Below are 26,555 nucleotides of genomic sequence, written 5' to 3' on the forward strand. Positions count from 1 at the left end.
TAGCAAGGCTCCATTTAAAAAAATATATTTTTTAAGACCGTGCATTTGAGTGGTCGAGGCAGGGCTGCAAGGTGTGCTTCACATCTGGTGGCATATACAGCGGTTATTCCCTAAACCAGTAGGAATTTGTTTGCTTCCCACCCCAAATATATAGGGCCCCTCCAACTGCCCCTTTTTTTTGGTGGTGGGGGGGAGGGTTTTTTGTGTGTGTGTTTTTTGTGGTTTTTTTTTAGTTTTCACAGTAATCATAACTGAACTGTGCTTTTGAGGAGACCCGGGAAGGTATAGGAGTTTTCTGACTCCTGTTTGGCAAGCCCACATTTCCTGAGACCTGGCTATGTGAGCCTGCGTCTCCTGTCTCCCCCCGAACCTGGTAGGATTTCCCTGGGAACATGCTTTTGAACGCCCAGATAAGCCTCTAGAACTTTTCTTTCTTCTTTTTTTTTTTTCTTAAGTATCCCTGGTTGTCCCCCTGTTGCTGACAGGAGCGTTTGTTTTGTTTCTTCCCCGTTTGTCTTTCCTCCAAGGACATGATAGAAAGTGACACCTCGTCCAGAATGGCAGGAATTATTCAAAACTCGGGGCAAAACCACCCCCCCTCTCCACAGGAATACAGGTGAGGGGATCCACCACAACAAAGTCTGTTATGTCTGTGCTGAAAGCGTTTAAAGTGTTTCTGGTACCACTTATAGCTTCTGAATCTGCCGGAGATCCTCTGTGACTTTCGGTCCTGGGATTTTTTTTCTCCAGGACAGCTCGAAGGTCCTGATTCCACACGGGTCTTTCTGTGGCGTCTGGGCTCCCGACCCCCTGGGGAAGTGGGCCAGTGAGCACTTAAAGTCCATTGTTCCTGGAAGGAATGGTCCCTTCCTGGGCTGGAGCCTGGGCTTCCTGGTGACTTTGATTGATGACAATAGCAGTCGCTGCTGCTCCTGTGGAGAGCCCGGCTGGTTACATGCTGGAATGCTAACCCTGGGGCCAGCAGTTCAAAACCACCCGCAGCTCCACAGGAAAAAAGATGAAATTTAATGCCCCCTAAAGATTTACAATCTTGGAAGCCCACAGGGGCAGTTCTACCCTGCCCTATAGGCTATAGGTAGAAACAGAGTAATTAGTGACTCTAACGGGGCTCTAGAATATGTCCTCCAAAAGCTGTATGAGGGGGAATTTCCTTCCGTCCTCCTTGGATGTTCCAGAAAGTTCTGAGAACTTTCTAACCCCTGACTGTGTGACTTTCAGCAAGTCCCTTACCTCTTTGGGCCTCAGTGCCCCTTCAGTTAAGTGATAATGGCCTTTAAAGTCTCTTCTGGAGTGGCTGGGTGGTGTCGTGGTTCCCAGGCTCAGCTGCTCACTGGGAAGGTTATGGGTTTGAGTCTCCCCAGGGGAACCTTGGAAGGAAGGCCTGGCAATCCTTCAAACAAAACCAAAACCAAACCCAGACATTGACAACCCCGCGGACCCCAGGTCTGTTCGGACACACGTGGAGTCCCTCGCGTCTGAAATGACTCCATGTTGGCCTTTGTCTTTATTTTTAATTTTTAAGTTGTTTCCAAGTCTCCTTTGTGTGCATGGCACACTGGTCTTCTGAGTGGGTGAAGCAAAGTGCAAGTGAGGAGGGTTGGGGGGGGGGGTCCTCTGAGCTCCTCCCCCTCTCTGTCACCCAGCCTCAGAACTGGAAAGGTCTTTGGGGTAACCCATCCCCCTTTTTTACAAATGGGGATACAGGAGCCCCACGAAGCGATAGGCACTGTCCAGGGTCACAAGGCCACCAGGAGCAGGGAGGGAGCTAAGGAAAGAACTGGGGTCCCCTCCCACCTACCCTCCTTTGAGCTGTGGGATCCTGACCTGGTTCCCAAGACTCTGCGTTCAGGGCCAGCACCACCCGTTGGGTTGAGGGGGAAACAGCCCAGATTACAAAGTTGGGGCAGGTCATCGCTGGCCCGGGAAGAGCAGGCTATTATTACCTTAGGTTAGGGTGAGGGTTAAGCCTTGACCCTGTTTTCTAGGGCTCTGTGGCCACTGTGATTCATGGACAATTAGACAAGGTTACTCTCCAAGGACCTAGACTAGAGGCTGCTGCTTAAATCCAAAGTCAAGCCGTTATTTGCCGATCCTGCTGGGGTGGGGGTGGGGTGGGCCACTGCATCCTAGAACATACCAGCCCCTCACTCACCTCCTTTCTCTGAGCCCAATGCATCACCAGCACCAGACGGGTTTAAGTCGTGTCCGTTGCTGCTGTCGAGTTGATTCTGGCTCCCGGGGACCTGATGCGTAGAGTCCATTTGCTCTTGGGGTGCCCCATGGCTGGGTGTTCAGAATGAGCTCGCCAGGGCATTCTTCCTCGGCACCAATGAGTAGCTTCGAATTGCCCACCCTCGGATGAACCAGCGGAGCAGAAACGACTTGGGACCCTGAAGGCCCCGGTGGCTTCTTTTTATTATTATTATTATTTATTTTTAAATCATTTTATTGGGGCTCGTACAGCTCTTATCACAATCCATCCATGCATCCATTGTGTCACGCACTTTTGTACATTGATTGCCAACATCATTTCAAGACATTTCTAATTGAGCTCTTGGTATCAGCTCATTTTTGTTCTCCTCCCCTCCCCCACCCTCCCTTCTTTATGAACCCTTGATACTTTATAAATTATTGTTGTTATTTCATGTCTTACACTGACCGGTGTGTCCCCTCACCCACTTTTCTGTTGTCCATCCCCCTGGGAGAAGGTTATATAAGTAGATCATTGTGATCAGTTTCCCCTTTCTCCCCCCACCTTCTCCTTACCCTCCTGGTATCGCTACTGTCATTATTGGCCCTGAGGGGGTTTATGTGTCCTGGATTCCCTGTGTTGGGATCTCTTATCGGTACCGGTGTACATGCTCTGGTCTAGCTGGATGTGTAAGGTAGAATAGGTATCATGATCGTGGGGCGGGGAAGGAAGCATTAAAGAACTCGAGGAAAGTTGTGTATTGCATCGGTGCTACACTGCACCCTGCCTTGGCTTCGCCTCCTCTTTGCAGACCCCGTGGCTTCTTTAGGGCGCGTTGCCTGTGAGTCAGTTCAGAGTCACTGCGACCCTGCAGGAGGGGAGTGGCCCTGGCCGGTTTCCACAGCTGCGGTGCGTGTGCGTGCGCGTGCGTGGGTGCGTGTGCGCGCGGGTGCTCAGGGAAGCAGGCTGCCACATCTTTCTCCTGCAGACACCAAGGGTGGGGCTTCACATCGCCCGTCTTTCTGGTCGCAGCTGAGCACTTAACCGCTGTGCCACTAGGGCTCCTCCTTGCCTCCCTCTCCCTGCTCTTGAGTTCGTCCTGACACGACCTGTAGGACTGAGGAGAAATGCCCCCGTGGGGGTCCCGAGATGGCACCCTTCCCAGGAAGACAAAGCCTCCTCTTTCTCCCTTAGAGCAGCAACTGCAGATTCGAACTGCTGACCTGGTAGTTCAGCCCATCGTGTAACCGCTACGCCACCAGGGATCCTGGCTGCTTCCCCAGCCCGCTCTAAAAGCACCAGGGGTCAAATGTACGACCCGTTTCCAGACAGGCCCTATTCCTCAGTTTCAGCTTCCTCCTCTCTACCAGGGCACGGCCCTCCCCTGCTGTGAGGATTAAGTCCATAAAGCGTGTGCCAAGCGTGAGACACGCATCTCACATCTCATAATTACAGCCGCTTAATAATATCCAGGAGCCCAGCTTTCTGCAGGAGATGGGGTGGCGAATATGCAGGAGGGGTTGCCCTGAATGCAGATGCCCGGGTGTGGCTCAGACCAGAGAGCCCGGGGATCTCTGATAGAGGCGGGGTAGGGCCGGCAGGGAGCATAGTGGTGGCCTGGCTGTGCTTAGCCCGTCCTCTGACCAGCTGGGGAGGGAGGCAGGGTGGAGAAGCAGGCTTGAACCTATCACCCGAAGAGCTCCTGTGGCCCAGAATTGTCTTGCATGCCCAGCCTGGTATAAACCTGCCCTGTCCACTCACCTCCTGGGCTGTTCTCTTACGGACTCTCTAGGCTACCAGGGAGGCCAGACAACAGAACGGCACCAGAGCACGTAGCTGGCGGTTTCTTGCCTGCCACCCAGCATGCTCTGGGCCAGGCTCCCTGCACAAAAGGCCTCGCCAAGCCTCCACAAGGGGAGTGTCACTACGGTGCCTTCAGTGACAGGCCAGGAAAGCAGGGCTTAGATCCCGGCAGCTAAAGGGACACAGTCAGTCAGCGGAGCCTCCAACCTGAGCCTGTCAGACTCAGAGGGCCACGTAGCCATGCCCACTGACCCCCAGGTGCTGGGACAGTGGGCTGCACCTCTCTTGCAGCTAGCTCTTCCACCCCTGGACAAGCCACTGCCTCTCCTCCCAGGTTCAGTTTCCCCCTCCGAGAAAGGGAGTCTCAAGCCCCTGCTCCTGCATCTGGGCTGAGAGTAAACCCTGGAACGTGGCACTCCCTTGCTGGCCCCGGAGCCTGCGCTTTTCTGCAGCCATTCCCATCCTCCGCCAACCAGGCCCCTTTTTTCTCCCTGCACAATAGCCCGGGAGAAGCTTCGGGGCTTCCCAGCTGCCCTCTGGGTCTCCAGAGAACCAGGGATGCTCAGGCTGCTGGCCTGGGCTGGGCTGGGCTGCCCTGCCCACCCCCAGCCCCACCCCAGTGTTTGGCCGTTAACTCTCAGTGTTTGTGCTGGGGGTGGCCCCAGGGGTCTCCGGGGAGCCGTGAGGGAGCCAGCAGCAAGGCTGAGGCAGCAGGTGGCATCTGCGGCCTCTGTACCACCCCTGGGGCTTGGGAGGTGGTGGCCCTGACCTCTTGGCAATGGCAGGCAGTGGGCAGGGTGGGGGGGTTATGCAGACCATAGGGAGTCACGGCCTCTCTTAGCTCAAAGGCTGAGGAGGCGGCCAGGATGTGAGGGACTGAGAAATAACGGCTAATGGCGGAAACCCACAGGGATGGTTCTGCGCTGTCCTACAGGGTCGCTGTGAGATTGAGCACCTACTGTGTGCCCGCCCCTGCTGAGCTCATTAGCAGGTGCTACACCCATGCGTGCAGATAGGGATACTGAGGCACAGACGTGTGACTTGCCCCAAGGAAGGAAGGGGCAGAACTGAGGACGGTATCCGCCAGCGCACACATTCTAGAGTTCAAGCCCAACACCCCCAGAGTACAGATTTGGAAAGTGGGGCCCTGAGAGGTACGAGAACCTGGGGGCGGGGGGCTTCGAGTCTCTGACATGCTAACCTGCTCACAGGGCCACGAGGCTCCCATACCATCAGCCCCTCCTCTAAGAAGCCAGTTGACAGGTACAGCAGTTACCCCCGGACAATATGTGCTCCCAGTGGAGACTCCCAGTGCTGGCCCTGGCCCCTGTTCATTCCGACCCATAGTGACCCTCCAGGGCAGACAGGAGTAGCCCCATAGGGCGTTCCGGGCTGTCACCCCCAGAGAACGGCTGTGTCTTGCTCCTGCTGAGCAGCTGGTGGGTTCAAACTGCCAGCGTGTCGGCACGCGGTGGATTCTTAACTCGTTGGATGGACAGATGGGCAGATGAGTTGCCACATTAGAACTGCGGGCGGGGGGCTTTCGGGAAGCCGCATGCTCAAAGGATGCAAAGCCCTGGCTTGTGGGGCCCGGCTCAAGACACCCCCGTTTTAATTTGTGGGGCTGATTTATTCCACTTCCATCTGTCAGGGGTGGGGACAGCTCCTATCCGCCCCGGGGTGGCCAGAACCACCCTTGGGCCTGGCTTTCTGGTGCCCAGCCCTCCTTCACCCGGCTGAGAAATGTACACACATGTACACACACACACACACACACACACACACATGCACACAGCCCTAGCCCCTAGGCAGCTGCCATTCTAGAAAAGAGGCCAAACCCATTGGTGTAGAGTCCACTGACGTAGGGATGCAGTGTGTGCGTGCGTGTGTGTGCGTGTGTGTGTGTGTGTTTTATGGGGGGAATAGCTCAGTAGGGTGGTCTTGGTTGGAATCTTTCAGAGGCAGACAGTGGATCTTTCTTTTAAGGTGCCGCTGGGTGGGTCTGAGCCTCCAACCTTGGGGAGGGAGTCCGGAGTCAGTTGTAAACTCTTCCCTCTCCAGAGCAGGAAAGCACCTCTGTGCCACATGCAAACCATCTCTCTCTCTCTCTCTCTCTCTCTCTCTCTCTCTCTCTCTCTCTCTCTCTCTCTCTCTCTCTCTCTCTCTCTCTCTCTCTCTCTCTCCCTGGCCCTCCAGAAATTTCCTGAGCCAACTAAGCCGAAGTTGCTTTTCCTTTTCCAGTCAAAGGAGACAAAGGGTATCCCTAAAGGCTGAATAAACGCATGCTGAGCCAGTGGCTCAGGAGCCCGGTGGCTCAGTGGATACTTGTTGGTCTCTGGTCCCAAAGGCTGGCAGTTCAAAACCATCAGCCACGCTGCAGGAGAAAGTCGGGGCTTTCTACTCCTGCAAAGAATCACAGTCTCAGAAGCTCTCAGGGGCAGGTGGACTCTGTTCTGCAGGCTCCATAGGAGTCAGTATCAACTCGACGGCAGTGAGTGGACTCAGAGCACAGGGAAACCCTATGCTGTCCCCAGGGTGGAGGTGACCTGACCTCCCCGGCAGGGCCGGGCCGGGCATGCCTCTGAGTGCGGGGCTGGTGATCTTAAACAACTTTTGCACTGCCTGCCCCCATCCCTCACCAGACGGTATGTGCAGGGCCAGCCCCTCCCAGCAACGAAGCGAGACCAAAGGACAGCACAAGTGTGGAGGGAGAAAGAGGCCAAGCCCTGACCTTTAGGGTCACTGACCCGATCCACAACTTTGGGGGGTGGGCATGATTATGATTCCAAACCCACAGGGCAGGTCTCCCCTGTCCTAGAGGGGCACGGTGAGTCAGAATAAACTCCAGGACAGTGGGGTTGTTTTGGGGTTTGGGGGCACTGGGGGGTGTCCCGGCACTTCATGGCTGGGAGGCTAGCCCAGGGCAGCCTTGCTCTTGAGCCTCAGATTGCGCCTCTATAAAATGGGGCCATGCCCAGCAGATGGAATGAGCTGATCCGTGCGTCCTGTCTCCCTGCCCTTTAAAGAGACATGCACTGTGAGATCTAGGAGATCCCGGCGCTGTGCTGCCCTAGACCATGGGGACCTGCTTGCCTTGAAATGTATTGAAATGCAGTGGAATGGTGGCTCCCGGTCCTCAGTCACATGGGCTTTGGACCACAGAACCAAACAACGCAACCCTCTGCCACTGAGTCGGTTCTAACTCACACCGACCCCTTGGGACAGATAGAACTATCCCCCCAGAGGGAACTGGGGTGCAGAGAGGTGAAGGTCACACAGCAACAAAGAGGTCACAAGAGTGTTTGAACCCCAAATATGTTCCTTCCATTGCCTGATGGCTAGATCAACTCTGAGGGGCCCCAGATAGGAAATAAAGGGTTAAATCAGGGGCAGGGAGCCTTTCTCCCCCGCACCCCAAAACGGGCATTGATGACGTCATTTGAGGACCATACAAAAAAAGCAACTTAAAAATTAGCCTGCTGTGTTTGGCCAGGGATCCCTGGTGGCGAAGTGGGTTCCTTGCTGGGCTGCCAACCCAAGGTCAGCAGTTCGAAACCACCAGCCACTCCCTGGGAGAAAGATGAGGTCTCCTACTTCAGTTAGTCTCGGACACCCTCAGGGGGGCAGTTTTACCCTGTCCTAAAAGCTCACAACACATACACATCGGCTCGATGGTAGCGAGTTTAGTTTTGAGTTTGCTCTCTCGGCAGACCCTTAGGCCACATTATGACCTTGGGTGAACGGTCTCCCTCGTCCGGTGACGTGACTCTCGAGTGATCTTGGCCTCGTCCTGTGTCAAGGCTTACTAAGTGTTCACTTTAAACAAAATAAAAACACCGCCGACCATGATGGGACCAAGGGTTTGCCACTCTAGCTCCCAGCTTGAGTGCCCCCAGCCTGGCTGGCAGAGCCCTGACCAAAGAGTTCCAGCCTAGGGCAGGTGCCTTCGAATGGGAACCCCAGCTCCTCAGTGCACGCTGTATGACCGGGGCATCGCCACACCCCCGTCCATGATGTGGAGGTGCTAAGGGGCAGGCTGCAGGGGACTACCAAGGTGGTGGGGCTCAGGGGCTGGCAGGAGCCAGGCACGCCATGGTCGCCCTGCTCACAGTAGGGACTTTGTCCCTTTGCCAGACAGGGCTGGGCACCTAGTGGGGGCTCGGGAGATCTTGGTGGAATGAAATAAATACTGACCAAGGGCCAGGCACGCTGCTGGTAGCCCTGGGCACTCCAGCAGGGGCCCATGGTCACCCAAGGGCATTTAGGGTGATGGGGTCCTCCCATGTATTTTCCCGATGGAATGGCCACACCAGGAGCCCTGGTGGCTGACACGTTGGGCTGCCAACTGCAAGGTCAGTCGTTCACACCCACCAGTCACTCCTCCAGGGAAAGGGGAGGCTGTCTGCTCCCATAAAGACCCGACAGTCTTGGAAACCCACAGGAGCAGCTCTACTCTGTCTCAAGGGGTCGCTGTGAGTCGGAACCGACTCAGCGGCAGAGGGTTGCGTTGTTTGGATTTGTGGTCCAAAGCCCGTGTGACTGAGGACCAGGAGCCACCATTCCACTGCATTTCAATACATTTCAAGGCAAGCAGCTCCCCATGGCCTAGGGCAGCACAGCGCCGGGATCTCCTAGATCTCACAGTGCATGTCTCTTAAAAGAGCAGGGAGACAGGATGCACGGATCAGCTCATTCCATCTGCTGGGCATGGCCCCATTTTATAGAGGAGCAAACTGAGGCTCTAGAGCAGTGGTTCTCAACCTTCCTAATGCCGTGACCCTTTCATACAGTTCCTCATGTGGTGGTAACTCCCCAACCATAAAATTATTTTCGTTGCTACTTCATCACTGTTATTTGGCTACTGTCATGACTCATCATGTAAATATCTGATAGGCAGGATGAATTTTCATTGTTACACATTGAACATCATTAAAGCCTAGTGATTCATCACAAAAAGGATATGTAATTCTATATTGTGAAATATTTATTTCTGATTACAAATCAATGAAATGTTGTCTGGAAACACGGTGTAGCATGAGTTACAGTCTTCACGCCGGGTACTCATAGGTGGGCCTCTCTGTATGTGGGTGGACCCGCCTGCAGACAGATAGAGGAGTGTGTCTGGGTTCCTAAGACCATCAGAAATATGTTTTCCTAGGCGCAACCCTGTGAAAGGGTCGTTCGAACCCCAAAGGGGTCATGACCTACAGGTTGAGAACCGCTTCTCTAGATCAAGGCTGCCTTGGGTTAGCCTCCCACCCACAAAGTGCTGAGAATCTGGAGAAAAAACAAACAAACAAACCAACAACAAACAAAACCACTGTCCTGGAGTTTATTCTGACTCAGCGCCCCTTTAGGATGGGGAGACCTGCTCCTGTGGGTTTCCGAAGCTGTCACTCTCTGTGGGAGTAGAAAGCCTCGTCTTTCTCCCTCAGAGTGGCGGGTGGTTTCAAACTGCTCACCTTGCGGTTAGCAGCCCAATGTGTAACCTGGAAGGCAACCAGGCCTGACCCTGGAGCCTGACCTCCTGCACTTGAAGCCAGAAGCAGGGCACGCTCCCAGGGGACAGAAAGCTTGGAGCTGGTCAGGATCAGCCCTTCTCTGGCCGCTCAGAGTATTTTGTATCTGGAAGTGGTCGGACAGCCACCTTCTCCACGCTGACCACAATCACTGCACTGTAATGCTGCAGAGAACGTGGGGAGGGGTGGATTTGCTGGGGCTCCCCAACGTGGGTAGGCTAGGAATGTGGCGGAGGATGGGCTGGGCTTCCTACAGAGCCAGGCATCTGCACAAAACTCAGCAAGACCGTTGTCAGCAAGCTTGGAAACAGAGTACCCCTGCTGGTGTGGGTTCCCTGCCTGTGGTTGGGTTAGAACCACCAATCCTTCCAGCTGGGAGCTGAGGGCTTAACTGGTAGCACCACCCAGGGACTCCTGTGAAGGTCCACCAAACCCAAGCTACAGCCAAACCCCAGTCCCCCTTTGAGTTGATTCTGCTTTGTATCAGCAGAGCAGATCCCCACCCTCCCCTGGGATTCCCCAGGGCTGTGAAGCAGCCTGCCTCATTTTCTCTCTCAGAGAAGCTGGTGGATTCGAACCGCAGACCTTTCTCTGACCCCCCCGAGTCTGTGGGTCATCAAGGCTCCTAGTACAGTACAGTCACCCCAAGCCAAACCCAACCAAACCCACTGCCACTGAACCGATTCAGACTCACAGCGACCCTAGGTGAGGTTTCTGAGGCTATAAATCTTCTCGGGAACAGAGCGCCTCATCCTTCTTCGGAAGAGCAGCTAGTGGACTTGAACTGCTGGTCTTGCAGTGAGCAGCCAAGCTCATCGCCCACCTCACCACCAGACTCCTTTAGTAGCTGGTTGTTGTTAGGACTCACAGCCACTCTTGTGCACCACGGACCAAAACGCTGTCCCCACGTTGTTCTGCATGAGCCACTGTGTCTATCTCATCGAGGGCCCTCCTGTTTCCCTCTGTCCCTCTATGTCACCAAGCATGACATCCTCCTCCAGGGACTGGTCTTCCTGCTCACGCGACCACAGCACGTGAGACCACGTCTCCCCGTCCTCGCCTCCAGGGAGCCCTCTGGCGGTACTTCTCCCACGACAGGGTTGTTGGGGTTCTCGTGGCAGTCCGTGGCACTTCCACTATTCTTCCCAGGCCCCGTAATTTAAGGACACCGATTCTCCTTCAGTCTTTATTCAATGTCCAGCCTTCACATGCATCCGAAACCATGAGAATTCCGTGGCTTGGGTCAGACACACCTTAGTCTTTGAAGGAAGTATTCAGTCCTCACCTCAGTCCTCAATGTTATGAAAGTAGGGAGATAGAATTCTTCTTTAACTTTTATTTTAAGTTTCATTTACTCCCGAGCCATACGTTTCTGCTTCTCCAGTTTCTTCTGGGAGGTGTTTTCCTTCTGTGTACCCGCCTCTTCTGGTTTAGGGACGATTGTTCCCTCTCAGTTGGGGTCATTTCCACGTGGCCGGGGGGTGGGGGGGAGGTCATGGATGAATTGATCCGGCCGTGAGCTCTGTGAGTCTGGTGGCGTCTCTTGGGGGGCTTTGTTCACTTGGATGTGCTCAGTGAGCAGAGAATCCACATGGAAACCCTTAAGCTCAGCGTGCCCCTCTGCATTTTTAAGCAACCCTCTTTTCGGGCCACTGACCCTGGGTCCGACCCGGGTGCCCCTACCGACTCCACCCGGGAGAGATCATTCCCAAACCAGTGGAGTACACCCCTAGACGAGCAGCATATATTGGAACATGGGCACTGCATAGTGTTCACAGCCAAGCCTGGGAACATGAGCCTGTGTGCTGTGCCCATACGGGGACCCCTCGGGAGCCCAGCACCCGCTGACGAGATTCAGGAGCCAGGGAGACAGCGAGAAGCCAGCACCAAGAGACCAGGTAGTCTAGCAGGTGGGGCGGAAGAGTCCGGCCCTCTATCCTCCAGCTGTTCACATGTGACGGGTTCTGGGTTGGAAAGACAAGCGGAGAGGCTGGCCGTGACAAGCCAGAGCTGTGCTGGGGCTGCCGCTCCCCTGCCCCGCTGCCCGCCTGAAGGAAGGCCTGGCAGTCTGCTTCCCTGCATTGCAGCCTCTGAAGACCTCATAAAGCACCAACTCTGCCCCGCAGTAGGCGTCTCCACCACCACAGCGGGTGTGTCAGGGAAACTGAGGCCCGGGGCAGGGGTGGGGATGGGGGCAGTCACACAGCCAGGAAGAACTCAGACCCAGGAGAGGCTGCCTTGGAGCTACATGTGCCACTAACCACCCTGCCCGCCCCGGGAGCCCTAGCCCTGGTGGGGCACCAGTGCCCTCCACTCAGCCACTGCTGCTTCCTAGGGAAACCGAGGCCCGCAGAGGGAAAGGGGCTGGCCCCAGACCACTAAACTCTGGAGATTTACCTGCCGACTCTCATTCCAATAGTGGGCTCTTTGCATCAAAAGGCACTTAGAGGTCACTCAGGCTTATCTATCATTCAGCAGGGGCCCAGCAGCAGCCGTCCTTTCAATTCTGCTTGAATGCTCCCAGAGATGGGGAGCTCACTACCTGTGAAACATCTTAGTACAGGGCTTCCATGGCTACAGAGCCTTCCCCTTAACTTCCTCCCTAGGGAAGGTGGGAAAGCTCCCAAACCAAACTCTCTGCCAGGGAGTCAATTCTGACTCACGGCACCCCCATAGGACAGGGCAGAACTGCCCTGTGGGTTTCTGAAATGAAAACTATGTGAGTAGAAAGCCTCCCCTTTCTCCCAAGGAGCGGCTGGTGGTTTGGAACTGCTGACCTTACGGTTAACAGCCCAACACGTAACCCCTACGCAAAATCCCCTGGAATTCGCTCCACATCGTTTCAAGCCCACACCAAGCCTCCAGTTGCTTTAAGGCAGTTTAAAAACATCCTGAGTGTTCCTGCTGAGCTGGAAAAGGCTGCTCCGGACAGGTGCCTTCCGGAACTTCCTACAGTGATGGAAACCTGCTGTAACCGTGTTGTCGCGTGAGGGTGCTGAGCACCTGGAGGGTCCTTGGTGCGACCCTGGGCCAGCCGTGTGACTCTCTCTCGCCGTGGTGGATGCTGGCATCTGTGAGTCACACAAGGCCTGGGTGGTAGCAGTACTGATTGCCCAGGAGGTGACACACATACTCCTGCCACCCTTTGTTAGGGAGCCGGGACGGCAGGACGAATGCCCACCCAGACTCCAGAGTGGCCCTGGCAAATGGGCAGGTGTGGGCATGATAACACCAGCCTGGTAGGCGCCCCAGAGTCACAGTGGGCTATGCACTGAGCTGCTAACTACCCATCAGCGGTTCGAACCCACGGGCCGCTCCGTGGGAGAAAGAAGAGGCTTTCTATTCTCATCGAGAGTTACCGCTTCGGAAGCCCTCAGGAGCAGGTTTACTCTGTCCCACGGTGTCGTTGTGAATTGGAACCGACTCCGTCGCCGTGACCTGGGTTTGGTTTGGTTTTCTAATCATGTAAAGCTCCTTCCTCGGGGGCCAGGAACCCTAACATCCCTAGGGGTAGGGTGTCTGGGGGGCTGGGCCTGGTGGTGCTTTTGTTCCATCCTGCTGGTGTCCAGTCCTGCGCTAGGTGCTGGGAGCAGCCACCCCCTCCCCTCCAGGGGGTGCAGGTGCTGTTTCAGCATGCGACCCTCCCTAAGTTGCCTGCAGCCCCTGCTCTGAGCACCTCCTCTCCAGACCTTCAAGGTCCCCAAGAATAGGGGTCCCCCCTGCCCTCCTAGGGGACACTGGCTTGAGGGCTGGCCACAGGAAGTGGAGGGGGCTATGCAGGAAGCGTGTTGTTTGTGTGAGAACAGAATGGGCAGCGGTATACAGGAAGGTCCTTGGCCCGCTGAGCCTGGAGATTGGATGGGGGACCCTGCTCCCCAACTCCAGGTGCGTGGGAGTCACCTAGGGGTGGGGCACAAGACCGTTCCCTCAGCCGCACCTGCAGAGCATCCCACCCCCGCCGCTCCATCCCCTCCATGCTGGGGAGGGGACCCCTCAAGGTGCTCCTGGCTCCAGAATGGGATGGTATGTGGTCCCAGGGCTGGCAAACAGGAGGGCCTGGTGGCACGGAGGTTAAGTGCTCAGTGGCCGAACAAAAGGCTGATGGCTTGAACCCACCCAGTGACCGAGGGAGAAAGTGGGGTGTCTGCTCCCAGGAGGATGTGACAGTCACGAGATCCCGGTGGGGCAGCCCCACTCGCCCTTGATGACCCAGAACAGACTCCATGATGCCCAGTGGTGGTCGTGACAGAGCAGGCCTGACTCCAGACAGGCCCAGGCTGATGCAACCACCCCCAAACTGAACGGCCGTCGAGCCCATTCTGATCCACAGTGGTTCCCCAGGACAGGGAACCACAGCCCCTGGTGGGTTTCTGAGGCCGGAACTCTGTCAGGGAGCAAAAAAGCCTCGTCTTTCTCCCCCGGAGCAGCTGGTAGTTTCGAACAGCTGATCTTCCAATGAGCAGCACAATGCATCACCCACTATGCCATGAGCTGCAGCAAAGAACTCATGTCACGTTCAATCTGCACCGAGCATGGGGCCAAGGACTTTTCACACACACACACACACACACACAAACACACACACACACACACACACCAGCTCCCCACCCCCATGGGACAGGAACCTCCAGACTTGCACCCTCCACACAGGAGACCCAGGTCCGATTCCCGGTTGAACAGCTTTCCGTTGGGTTTCTAGACTTTGATAGACCAGGAAGAAAGGCCTGGAGATTGTCTGAAAACCAGCCTGTGAGAACCCAGGAGATCTGCCCCAAGCACGGGCTGGTGTGGAACTGGGCTGTGTGTCCTGTCGCTGCACGTGGCTGCCAGGAGCCAGGGCTAGCCTGGTGGCGGTTAACAACGATCGTGCCCACTGTACAGGGGAGTGGGAAGGGGATGTCACAGCCCAGAGCACTAGGTCTTGCCCCCGCTCCCTGCCACCGAGTTGATGCTGACTCACAGAGACCCTCCGGGGCAGGGAGCAGACAGCCTCCTCTTTCTCCCACAGAGCGGCTGGTGGTTTCAAACTGCTGACCGTGAAACTAGCAGCCCAACGCGTAATTCACTAGGTTGCCAGGGCTCCTCACGGCGGCACCCAGGAATCTAGTCTGCTTACACATCCCCTCAGCCAGGTGCTGTGGGGGGCGGGCCCCACCTGGACAAACCTGCCGTCTGGGACTCACCTCCTCCCTGCTGCTCTCAGCATCAGACCGAGCAGTGGGGAGTCACTGAGCAGGAGAGGGGCTTCCATCCGCAGCCCCCAGGGCGTCTGTCCTCGGCTGGCTGACCATGGGGATGTGTGCCTGGCCTGGCCCCAGCCCAAGGTGGGCTGAGGACGGGTGGGGGCTGGCCGGGCACCCCTGACAGTGTGTAGCCCATCAAGCCCTGCCCCTCCTCCCCTCCCTACCCCACCCCGTGGTCTCCACGGGCCACGCGGACAGATGGCATCTCTCCGGCTGGGCCCGGATGTCACTTGGCCAGATGAGTTGTGAGCGGGCTGAAGGGAGAACAGCTGGGGGAGGGGCCGGGGTGGGCAGCAGAGACAATGGCACTGAGACCCTGGGACAATGGGGGCCATGTGCCACGGGCAACAGTCGTTTGCCGCACAATGGGCCGCAGGGGACAACAGCTAGGCCAACTGCTGCTGGTGACACTTGCCCGGCCAGTGTTCAAATCATTCCCAGGCCCCGTTTTTTCCTCTGAGGCAGCCAATCGCAGGGACAGCAGGGATGTCACCTGATGCCAGTCTGCAGGGGGTGGGAGGCAGTGCTGTCGGACCAGGCCTGGTGGCAACCTAGCAGCAGTGGCCATGGAAACACTAATTGCAGCCTTTAAACACGGGGACAGGACAGAGCTAGCCGGTGGAGTGGTGGGTGGGGACAGGGAGGGGAACCACAGAGAGGCTAACACCCCATCGCGCACACACACACAAGGGACACCGATGCCCTTGTCAGGGCTCCTGGAGTCCCGCCCTCAGACACCCCGCCTACAGCATATGGGACCCCCGCCCAGCTGCGCGAGTCTGCCGTCCCAGCCACTGTGCCAATCCAACTCACCAAGGACCTTGCTTGCTTTCTTACACACACACACACACACACACACACACACACACACACGAGTCACCCTCTCTCCCTCTCCCTAAGGCCCTAGGACACTTCATTGGCCTTGACCTTGAAGCTTAGGTCTTGGGCCGGGTCTTCCAGGCCCTCAGTAGAAAGCCCGTGGCAGGCAGCGTGGCAGTTGTGGCAGTCTGGCATGGCCCCTGATGTCCTCAGGGTGCACCCTTGCACCCACACGGACAGTGTGATGCCTGGGGGTGGGGGTGGGCAGACCCCTTGTTCTCCCTGGGTGGCCTCCTCAGCGGGGCAGCCTTTTCTTTCAATGGGAAGCATTTTAATTTGCCCGTGGAGCTGGGCTGGGGGCTCCCCCAGAAGCTTTGGGAGTGCCGTGAGAAGTCAGGCTTCGGACCCAGGCTGCCTGGGTTGGAGCCCCTCCATTTGCCGTCTTGTGTGAACCTGGGCACGTGATTGGGTGCCCTGGGGCTCAGTTTCCTCACCTGTGCAAAAGGACTGTGGCTAGAGCTGACCTCACCAGGCTGCGGCAGGAACTTAATGTGAATCTGCCTGGGAGTCCTGAACCCTGAGCCCAAGCCAGGCAGTCACCGGCACTCAGGACCCTGGGCAGCGCCATCACGGGATACCACCTCCCTGTCGGCGGCTCAGCCGCTCTCCCCACCCCATGCGAGCCGTGGCACCCACTCACGCCGTGGCTCTGTGGAGGTTGCCCTGATTCTGCCATGGCGGGAGGGAGCCCTGCCACTCTGCCCTGCGGGGGCCCCAGCTCAGCTCCACGGCAGCCCGAGGCAGCCTCTCCTTCCCCATCTTGTAAGTGGGACAACACTCAGCTGCCCCCGTCAGTGGCCCAGGGTTCTCCTCTTCCTCGTGGGAGACCCAGGTTCCACACCTGGCCGGTGCACGTCATGTGCAGCCACCGTCCGCCCGCCCGCCAGGGGAGGCCTGGGGTGACTCGGATGCCGCCCGGATCCCAGCAGAGCGTCTAGACACAGGCAGAGTAGGGAGGCGGGCCTGGCCTTCGACTTCCAAAGCCCAGCCCGAGAAAGCCCGCGCGTCGATCTCCATGGGGTCACCGTGAGTCCAGGCCAGCTCAACGACGGCTGCCACCCACGGGACCGGGTGTGTCATGTGGTCAATGCCCAGGAAGGACGGTACAGGTTCTCAGTCCCAACCAGTGCACATCGTGGCAGGGGTGGGGTGTCGTGGGTCAGCACTTCACGACTGGCGGGAAGGGCGTGTCAGGCCCACTCAGAGGTCCCTGGCAGCCAGGCTGGGCCAACTACTTCAGACACATCTCACTCCCAGCGGCCCCGTGGGCGGCTCTTCTCTGCTCATGCATTACGTGGAGGAGGGAGAGGTGGGGGCCGGTCTGAGCAAGTGCCATCTGGCTACAGGAGCTGGGAGGGGAGGGTGTCCTGGGGTCAGGTCGCATGGTGGCCCTGGGGAAGGGCAGTTTGGAGGGCCTGGGAGGGAGGCTAAAAGGATGAGTCCATAGCCAGCTCTCAACCCTGCCCCCCCCCGCCCCCCTTGCAGGCTCCTGGCCACCACTGGCGAGGACGACCTTCCAGGGGACCTGCAGTCTCTGTCATGGCTCACGGCTGTGGATGTGCCGCGGCTGCAGCAGATGGCGAGTGGCCGGCTGGACCTGGGGAGCCCCGGTGCACCACACCCGCACCCAGGTGGGTCCCAGGGCAAGGTGGGATCAGGAGCAGACTGAGTGGGGTGGGGGAGGCCCTCATCTGCAGGACTGCCCCCACATGACACACACCACTTACCTGGGAGCCACCGGACACACGTGTCTCCCCGCGGACCGTGCAGTCTGCGCCTATCGCAGTGCCAACAAAAAGCACCGACAGACCCGCCCCGACCTTGGTGCTTCTTCCCTCCCTCTGCTCATCATAATGCCCACTGGTCCGTCACGGTGCGGCGTCCGTCTGCCTGTCCAGTGAGTCGAGATCCATGCTACAGGCCTCAAGTCCTCCTGGCTCGCTCGCTCCCAGCAAGCAAGGGGGAGTCATCTCCTCCAATCCCAATGCCACAGCATCCTTCTCAGAATCCCAGAATCCTCAGATTATTTGCTCAGTACCCAGTTCGAATAAGTCCGGCAAGAGGACACCACCCGGCCACATACCTTAGCTGATCTTAGGCCATGCAGTATCCCCTCATCCTACCTACCCAAAGGACCTCTTCTTGGCTTGGGTACAGATTCCACTGGAGCACAATCCAGTGCCTGGGTGCGCAGTAGGTAAACCTGTACACACAGTAGGGGTACAACTGAGTGCACAGCAGGTACTTGTGTTAGGCCAGGTTGGCTAGAGAAACCAATCCAGCGACACTCGTATAAAAAGAGCTTTAGATTGAGAAGTAATTCTCTATCAAGACAGCGGCCCGGCCCAGATCAACTCAAGTCCATAAGTCCAATACAAGTCTAAAATGACCACTTTAGACTCACATGGCTGCATGCAATGATGCAGAATGCAGGAAGCTCACAGGCCAGTGTGGCTCCAAGGTGGGGGGAAACGTGGCGGCGCTCAGGTTCAGCAGCAGAGTCCCAGCAGGCAGGAAGGCACAGGGGAAGAGAGCACACAGTTCCCAGTGTCTCGCCATGACACCGTCGGGGAGTCATCAGGCTGAGACTTGATGGACATGGTTGACTCCACCCCTAGCCAGGAGTGTCTAGCTGACATCAAACCATTTAAATAGCACAGCACTCCACGAATAGCCCCTCACCCACAGTGACAGCATCAGAAGGGGCTGCAAGGACGGTCACGGAGTCAACACAGAACGTCTCCTGCGTGCCATAGACCCAAACCAAACTCACTGCCCTCGAGCCGATGCCGACTCGCAGCCACCCTGAAGGACAGGGTGGAACAGGGTTTCCGAGACCATGATTCACGACTGGAGGAGAAAGCCTTGTCTTTCGCTTGAGGAGCGGCTGGTGGGGCCGAACTGCTGACCTTGAGGTTAGCAGCCCAACGCACGCATAACCACCATGCCACCAGCAGGTGCTCAGCAAACACAGCCCCTGTGAATGCGGGTGCGGCCGTCCCTTGTCCACCGGTGGGTTTTTCAGGCTGCGGTGGCTCCTGTGCTACTGTGGTGCCGAAAGCTAGGCTACGGCATTTGAAGCGGACACTCACAGTGGAGAGATTCTAGAGTGGCTCCCTCGCTAATTCCACTGGGAGGGCCACTCGGCCAGGACTTGGGGTACTGAGATTCGCCCAATGTGCTCCTGATTTCCAGAGAGCCAAGGGATCTCCTGACGCAGGCAGGGCAGGAGGGCAAGGCAGACATGACAGGGCACAGAGGATAAACCCAGGCGGCCACCAGAACTCTGGAAAGCATCCTGGAAGAGGTGGCTCTGTGGCCGGATCACTTTGCTGGTTGTTTGATGAGAGGCGGCTGCCTGACTACAGTAAGACTCTGCAGTGGATTAGCAATGTCTGTCACAGGCCAGGTATGGGAGGCATGGGTGCACCTGCTAGTCCTTGGCCCAAGAGTAAGGCTTCGCAAAGGGGAGAAACGGGAAAATCTCTAAGAGAGCTCTTGGACCTAAACCTAGAGGCACTCGGGAGTCATGAAATGTTACGGAGAGAGGCACACTAAACGTGTGTCTGTTTCATGAAGGACAGGAAGCAAGATGTCACCATCATTCTTATTGGTACTACACTTGTTCTACGGAAATACGAGCTCATGTCCAACAGTGTGCTCGGCACTCCATAGACTCCCCCTGCTTAACCCTCACGGCCAACCTCTCCCTGCCATCGAGTCAATGCTGACTCACGTGACCCCGCGGGGCAGGGAAGACCTGCCCCCTGTGGGTTTCTGAAACTGTTAACTCTTTATGGGAGAAGGTCCTTCCTTTCTCCCCTCACAGGCTTGGAGGCCAGTTGTGACCCTGTTGGCACAGTAGGCTATGTGTTGGGCTGGTAACCACAGGTTTGCAGTTCAAAACCACCAGCCACTCCTCGGAAGGGAGATGAGGCTTTCTGTTCCAGCTTCAGATCCCAAAGGGGGCAGTTCTACCCTGTCCTATAAGGTCACGATGGGTCAGAACGCACTCGTTGGCAGCAAGTGTGGTAAGATCATTAGCCTCGCTGTCCAAATAGGAACACTGAGGTTGGCCCACGGTTACCCAGCTGGGAGGTGCCTCAGTCTTGGCCTCTGTACCCCAGGAAGTGATTTGCATGTACCTGCTAAGCACCTAGTCCTGAGGTTCTGGGGTGGCCCTACTCTCTGGGGAACTCAGGGACCTGGCTGTCCTTGACCAAAGCCACCATTTCTCCCACCTGGTGGCATCTCTATGCTTCCCTCCAGCAGGAGCCTTGGCAAGGGCAGCTGATCTACACGTGGGCGCCGCCCCAGGCCCCCTGCTCCATGGGCCTGTCACAATGGCTGCCCCAGGCGTCCTGGGCCTAGGACCCCTGGCCAACCATGGAGCCAGCGTAAGTGTCACTGCATGTGTCTGGGAGGAAGGATGCTGCCCCACTGGGCTGAGGTGCACCGGTCTCCACCCTGACCCTCTGTCTCATCTTCTCCCAGGGTCTGCAGATGAGCCCGTTCCCAGTGGGGGGCCCACCCTCTGCCAGCCTGCAGGAGCCACAGCTGTACTCCCTGGCTGCTCCACCACCCTTCCCGTTCTCCCAGGGACAGCAGGTACCATGGGAGCACTCGGGGAGTCCTGGCCTCCTGAGCAGATGCCCCTGGCTTGGGTGGGCCAGGGACTTCTTCAAGGTTGGAGAGCTGCTCACCCACTTCCCCCCATCTCGTACCATGGATGGGACAAATTGTCTCCTGGGATGGTGGGGGACTGGGGGTGGGGGGCATTCGGTGACTGACTTCTGGTCTCTCTCATCTCCTTTCCACTGCCCTGCCCCTGCTCACCGGAAGTGCCCCCCTGCGGGCCTGTACGGATCCCCATTTGGGGCACGGCCTCCATACCCCCAGCCGCGCATGGCTGGGCACTCATCACAGGAACTGCACCCCAAACATTACCCCAAGCCCATCTACTCCTACAGGTGAGGTCTGGGGAGCAGAGGCTGAGAGCTGGCTCTAGGCCCTCTGGGACGGCTAGGGGCGGCGTCCAGACTTCTCTGGGAGGCATCGGGGTGCGGGGACCCCCAGGTGGGATGTGCCAGGATGAGAATTCAGTGACCTCTGCGCATGGCTCATATGCTGGGTGGCCTCAGGCAGTCAGTGGGGCAGCCCCTCTGTAGTGTTATCAAAGGTACCTCTTACCATTGGTGGGAGGGAAGTATTGAGGTCAGCGATTCTCAACCTGTGGTTGGCGACCCCTTTGGGGGTCAAGCACCCCTTTCAAAGGCATCGCCCGATTCATAATAGTAGGAAAATGACAGCGATGAAGTAGCAACGAAACGAATTTTATGGTTGAGGGGTCGCCGCCACCTGTATGAGAGTCGCGGCATGAGGAAGGTTGGGAACCATTGGTTTAGGTGAAGTCTAAGCGGGGCCAAAGGGGGATCTTTCTACTCCCATAAACAGTTACAGTCTCAGAGATCTACAGGGGTGGTTCTACCCCGTCATTGTGAGTCTGACATGGACTGGAGGACAGGAAGAAAGCCCCACGGACATCCGTTTTGGGGGAAAGGAGCTAGAGTGGGCGAGATAGAATTACTCAATGCCATGCTCACAGGTCAGGCCAGGGGATGGGGAAGACCTTGGGGCCTGAAAAGTCATCCCCCAATGACGCCATGTGGGTGCATAGGCAGGGATGGGTTGGGTCCATCTAGGCATGACCCACCCCCCGGCTGTCAGCCGGAGACCCCCATACCCACCTGCCTCCCCTTTGCCCCAGTTGTCTTATCGCCATGGCTCTGAAGAACAGCAAGACAGGCAGCCTGCCCGTGAGTGAGATCTACAGTTTCATGAAGGAGCACTTTCCCTACTTCAAGGTGAGGGCCTGGTGTGGGGGTGGGGCGCACAGAGCCTGCTGGACCTCAGGGCCCGGGCCCGCCCCAGCGGTGCCTACAAGCCTCGTGGTAAGGAGACCTGCACCTGGCACTCACCCTCAGACAAGGGCAGAGGCCTCTAGAAAGGGAAGGGGGCATTTGGGTTGGGCTCTTACGGATGAAGAGGAGTTCACCAGGCATGCCACCCCTAGTAAGCAAAGAGAGCCCCTGCCCCCGGCCTCCAACTGCCATCTTAGAGGCCAGCTGGTGGGCTTAAACCACCGGCCTTGAAGTGGGTAGCCTAGCCCTTACTTAGCCTGCAGCGCCAACAAGGTGAAGGGGGCAACCTGGCTGAGGAGAGCACAGCAGTGCGAAACAGCGACTTGGCAGCAGGCTCCAGTGCCCTCATCCGGGAGATAGGAGAATCCTACCACCTGCTCAGCTAGGAGGCGGCCCCGCCTAGCCTAGGGCTGGCCATTAGCTCTGTTCTCATTTGCAGCAAAGCCAAAAGGGGAGCCTGGGAGTGCCCGGGAGGTGGGGTGTCTAGGAACCTCCCCAGGGCCCCGGCAGTGTCTGTAGCGTAGCAGAAACAGGGCAGCCCTGTAGTGGGTGCCCCCAGATAAGGCGTGAGGTGCACCCGCCGGTTAATGGGTGCAAATCTATGAGGTGTTCAAAACGAGCTGCCTTTCATACACCACCTGGGTTTCCCGCGTGTGAGCATCATTCCCGCTCAGAGGCCAATCTGGCAGCCTGGCATCTTGGTGACTAACGGCCAGGGTGTCCACTGCCACCTTAGCCACAAGCCCCACTCCTTCTCGCCTGCCCAGATCCAGCTGCAGCGGTCTCTACGTGTAGCCACGCCCCCTTTCCACCCCTTTCCGCCCCGCCCCTCTAGGCTGTGTTTAAAGCACCCCTTGGTGGCGCAGGGGTTACATGCTGGACTTCGAGAGCTGCAAGGTCCATGGTTCAAAACCACCAGCTGCTCCCCGGGAGAAGACAGGGCTTTCTCCTCCGTAAGGAGTCTCGGAAATGCACCGGGGCGGTTCTGCCCTGTCCTAAAGGGTGGCTGTGAGCAGCGAGTTTGGTTTGGTTTTTGCGGGGAGAGGAAGGCGGCCGAGGGGACTGGTGGAGGGGTCCCCGAGTGTCCGTTTCGCGCCCGCAGACGGCCCCCGATGGGTGGAAGAACTCCGTGCGGCACAACCTGTCCCTGAACAAGTGCTTCGAGAAGGTGGAGAACAAGACGAGCGGCTCCTCGCGAAAGGGCTGTCTGTGGGCGCTGAACGCGGCGCGCATCGGGAAGATGGAGGAGGAGATGCACAAGGGGAAGCGCAAGGACCTCGCCGCCATCCACCGCAGCATGGCCAACCCGGGTGAGGAGCCGCCACACACGCGCGAGCAGGGGCTTGGGCACGTGCCCTCGCTCCGACAACGCACGTGCATACGGCACATTACAGATCCACACACGCACATTGCACAGACACCCACGTGCACATACAATGCACTAATCCCTTCACACGGCAGACACCATCCAGGTATCACAGTTACACCGCCCACAGCACACACCCAACACACGCACTCCCCCAGCTGTTCACCCATTGCAGACATACACACATACACATCTGTAACTCACAGTACACACACCAGTCGCTGCACACACACACACACCATACATACTGTACGCACGTACAGGCCACACATTAGACACGCTATAATATACCACATCCACACACACCCCGCACCACATACCACCAGCAGACTCACATATTTCCCCCCCACATTCTGCACAAACACCGGTACCCAACATACACTCTACAGACTGCACAATACCGTACACACACCACACCACCTCCCTTACACTTCCCTGTGCCCCACACCTACACACTGCCCCCACCTACACCACTGACACTCCCCAGCCCCTCCCTGCTTACCCAGCCTGCCACACAGCCTGGCCACACTGGTGGGCGGGCAGGTCCCTGGGGAACTTGTGCCCACCTGACCCCTGGAGGCTGGTAAACTGCGAGACCCGGCAGACAGGTGAACATGTGCCGGGCCTGCGCGGCAAGCCCGTTTCTCAGAGATGGGGAATCGAACATCTCCGCTGTTGTACTGCCTCGCTGTCCGAGGTTTCTCAGTCGCCAAGCAGGACAAAGGCTTTCCTTGCTTCTATCCAAGAGCATGTAGGGGTACTGTTGGTGCCCCTCAGGAACATTCCGTAACAGCTCCAGCAGCAGGGAGCCCTTGCAGGTTCCTTACCATATCCTGATCTCACGGGAGGGAGCCCAGCGGGGCATAGCGGTTTACTCATGGGCTGCTAATCACTAGGTCAGCAGTTCGAAACCACTGGCCGCTCCTCATGAGAAAGATGAGGCATTCTGTTTCTGTAAGAGGGTGGGGGAAGGGCAGTCTTGGAAACCCACAGGGGCAGCTCCACCCTCCCCGTAAACTCGCTCGCCAGGAGTCAGGAATTACCCAATGGCGGCAACTTTAATCTTAGAGAGTTAAGCCCAGGTGGCATACTGGACTGACTACACATTAAGCCGCAGACCACAAGGTTGGCAATTCAAACCCACGAGTCGCTCCTCCGGAGTAAGATGAGACTGTCTGCTCCTGTAAAGTCCAATCTCAGAAACCCCCAGGATCAGTTCTACCCTGTTCCTGTAGGGTAGATCCACTGGCCCCTCCCGCTCCTCGAAGCCCCTGCACCAGCAGTGGTTTCTGTATAGTCTCCCCACCTCTCATCCTGCAGTGGGTGCTGCCAGGGCATCAGAGGGCCCAAGAGGCTGGCTGAGCTCAGGCAGGCGGCAACACTAGCATTGGAACCCAGCTCAAAGGAATTGGGGTTGGGTTCTGAGTGGCCTCTCTGCCTGCCTGCCTGCAGAGGAGTTGGACAAGCTGATCTCGGACCGCCCAGAGAGCTGCCGGTGCCCTGGCAAGCTGGGGAAGCCAGAGACCTCCGTGCTGACCCGTGCCAACCCGGTGGCCATGGCCCACAGCTGCCTGGCCATCCCCCAGCTCCCGCCCCAGCCCCTGGTGACCCTGTCCCTGCAGTCTGTCCCTCTGCACCACCAGACACAGTCCCAGGCACAGCTGGCTCCGGGCTCACCAGCCCCAGCTCAGACCCCACCCCTGCACACCCTGCCGGACCTGAGCCCCAGCCCCCTGCTGCACCCCACCCTGGGGCGGGCTGCCGTGGACTTCGTCAACATCTCCACCGACATGGACCCTGAGGTGGACGCACTGAACCCCAGCATCATGGACTTTGCTCTGCAAGGTGAGGGCATGGGAAAGGAGGCAGGGAGAGGGGCACCCCCACGGCCTCATCCCACCACCCTTTCCTCCCTACAAACACTGCCAAGCCACCGAACAGTGGTCAGCGGCAGATGACAGACACCTACTGTGCCCCGAATCTGTCCCAGTCAGGGACCGTGCTCAGACCCCCCCCCCCAGTTCATATGCCCCGGTGAGGAAGGCAAGATAGGGCATTGGCCAGGGTCCCCCAGCTAGTAACTGGATTCAAACACAGCTCTGCCCAACCCAATGGTAGCTTTCCCCTAAGACAGGTCCTGCCTTCCGAGCGGGATGTCCGGGTTGGATGTCAGTGCCAGTGCCCCTCCTACATAGCTGCCCCCCAACATCTGCCAGGTGGGGGGAGGCTTGTGTGTGAGCTGGAGGCTGCTGAGCAGGTTTCGGTGGACTAGGAAGAAAGGCCTGGCAATCTCCCTCCCAACCCCAGACACTGACAACTCTGTGGGGAGCCCGGGTGGCGGAGTGGATTACAGGTTGGGCGGTTCAAGCACACAAGCAGCTCTGCAGGAGAAAGAGGAGGCTCTTTTTTCCCTGGCAGCCTTGGGAACCCACGGGCGGTTCTGGCTACCCTTCAGGGTGCACTGGGTACAGTGAATTTGACCTGTTGGTTTGGGGCAGCCCTGTGGACAGGGCTTTTGACTCTAGTAAAGCCTCCCCAGTCCTGTGGGTGGTTACGAGTTGGCGCCCGCGGCCGATGGTGGGGATGGCACCCGGTGGGGAGCATCCTCTTGTACCAAGGGTCACGTCCCGGAGAGCAGAGCAGCGGACCAGACCACAGTAGCGGACATGGAACCCTAGGTCATTTCCACGTGCCGACCACACACCACTGATCCCCAGCCAGCTGCATGGGCATCCCGACAAAGGGAGACGGATGAGTGAGCATTGAATGAGCGAGTGAATGAATGAACGCACAATCGAGCAAGGAACGTCAAGGCGGGCCTGTGACTCCTCCTTTCTCTGTGCACCTACTCTGTGCCAGCTGCAGCCCCCAGGTGCTCTGTGTCTGAGAGGGAGACGGATACCTTAGCAGGTGTCTGCAGCTGTGAAATGGGTCTATTTCCACTGCCCGGCCTCCCTCCCCAGGTCACTGTCTCCCTAATAGGCGCTGAGGGCGGGGGGAGGGTGCCCCTGGCTGTGGGACCCTGGCCCTGGCCAAGCAGGAGCCACAATGAAGGCCCAGTGCCTTGGGCACACACAGCTTCTGGTTTACATTTAACTCTTGCCCTCTGATGGCCCCAGTTTTAGCCCAAGAAACAGGCTCAGCAAGGAAGTGAAGGAAGTTCCCCGGGGCCCCCTGGGGAGGGGGAAGAGGGTGGGCTGGGACTTGAGCCCTGCATGGGATCTTGGGCTGGCCCCTTATACCAGGGTTCACACGGGGTTCTGTTTGGCATGCAGCCTGCTCACCCACCACTCTTGTCTTCGAAAGGAAACCTCTGGGAAGAGGTAAAGGACGAGAGCTTCAGCCTGGATGCCCTGGGGGCCTTCGGAGATGCCCCACTTGACTGTGACCTGGGGGGCCCTGGCCTGACCCCCATCTCTGGCGGCAGTCACCAGTCCCTCTCAGACTTGCAGGTGACCGGCCTCTACACAGCATACTCCAGCCCGGACAGAGTGGCGGCCCCGGCGGCCACGCCCTCCTCCCAGTACCTGGGCACCCCAGGGAACAAGCCCATTGCCCTGCTGTGAGCTAAGGGGTCCAAGCTCCCAGGGCCAGACCCAGGCAGAGAGCTGG

General features: G+C 57.7%; 1 protein-coding gene across 1 annotated transcript; it reads left to right on the forward strand.

The window, feature by feature from the left end:
• Nucleotides 1-530: 530 nt before the first annotated feature.
• Nucleotides 531-26,509, forward strand: FOXN4 (forkhead box N4). The gene is made up of 9 exons (XM_075534944.1): nucleotides 531-616; nucleotides 17,142-17,287; nucleotides 19,929-20,053; nucleotides 20,160-20,264; nucleotides 20,499-20,626; nucleotides 21,424-21,520; nucleotides 22,680-22,887; nucleotides 24,396-24,788; nucleotides 26,250-26,509. Exons 1-9 carry the CDS (start codon nucleotides 531-533, stop codon nucleotides 26,507-26,509), a joined length of 1,548 nt encoding a protein of 515 aa, XP_075391059.1.
• Nucleotides 26,510-26,555: the final 46 nt, after the last annotated feature.

Source organism: Tenrec ecaudatus, chromosome 16 (genome assembly GCF_050624435.1).
Source record: "Tenrec ecaudatus isolate mTenEca1 chromosome 16, mTenEca1.hap1, whole genome shotgun sequence".
NCBI lineage: Eukaryota > Metazoa > Chordata > Mammalia > Afrosoricida > Tenrecidae > Tenrec > Tenrec ecaudatus.

Excerpts from the sequence above, each read along its gene's own strand:
- FOXN4 (XM_075534944.1), top strand. The coding sequence starts at position 531 with ATGATAGAAAGTGACACCTCGTCCAGAATGGCAGGAATTATTCAAAAC. Across the intron at positions 617-17,141 it reads CCCTCTCCACAGGAATACAG|GCTCCTGGCCACCACTGGCG; the intron begins GTGAGGGGATCC and ends CCCCCCTTGCAG. Across the intron at positions 22,888-24,395 it reads CCGCAGCATGGCCAACCCGG|AGGAGTTGGACAAGCTGATC; the intron begins GTGAGGAGCCGC and ends GCCTGCCTGCAG.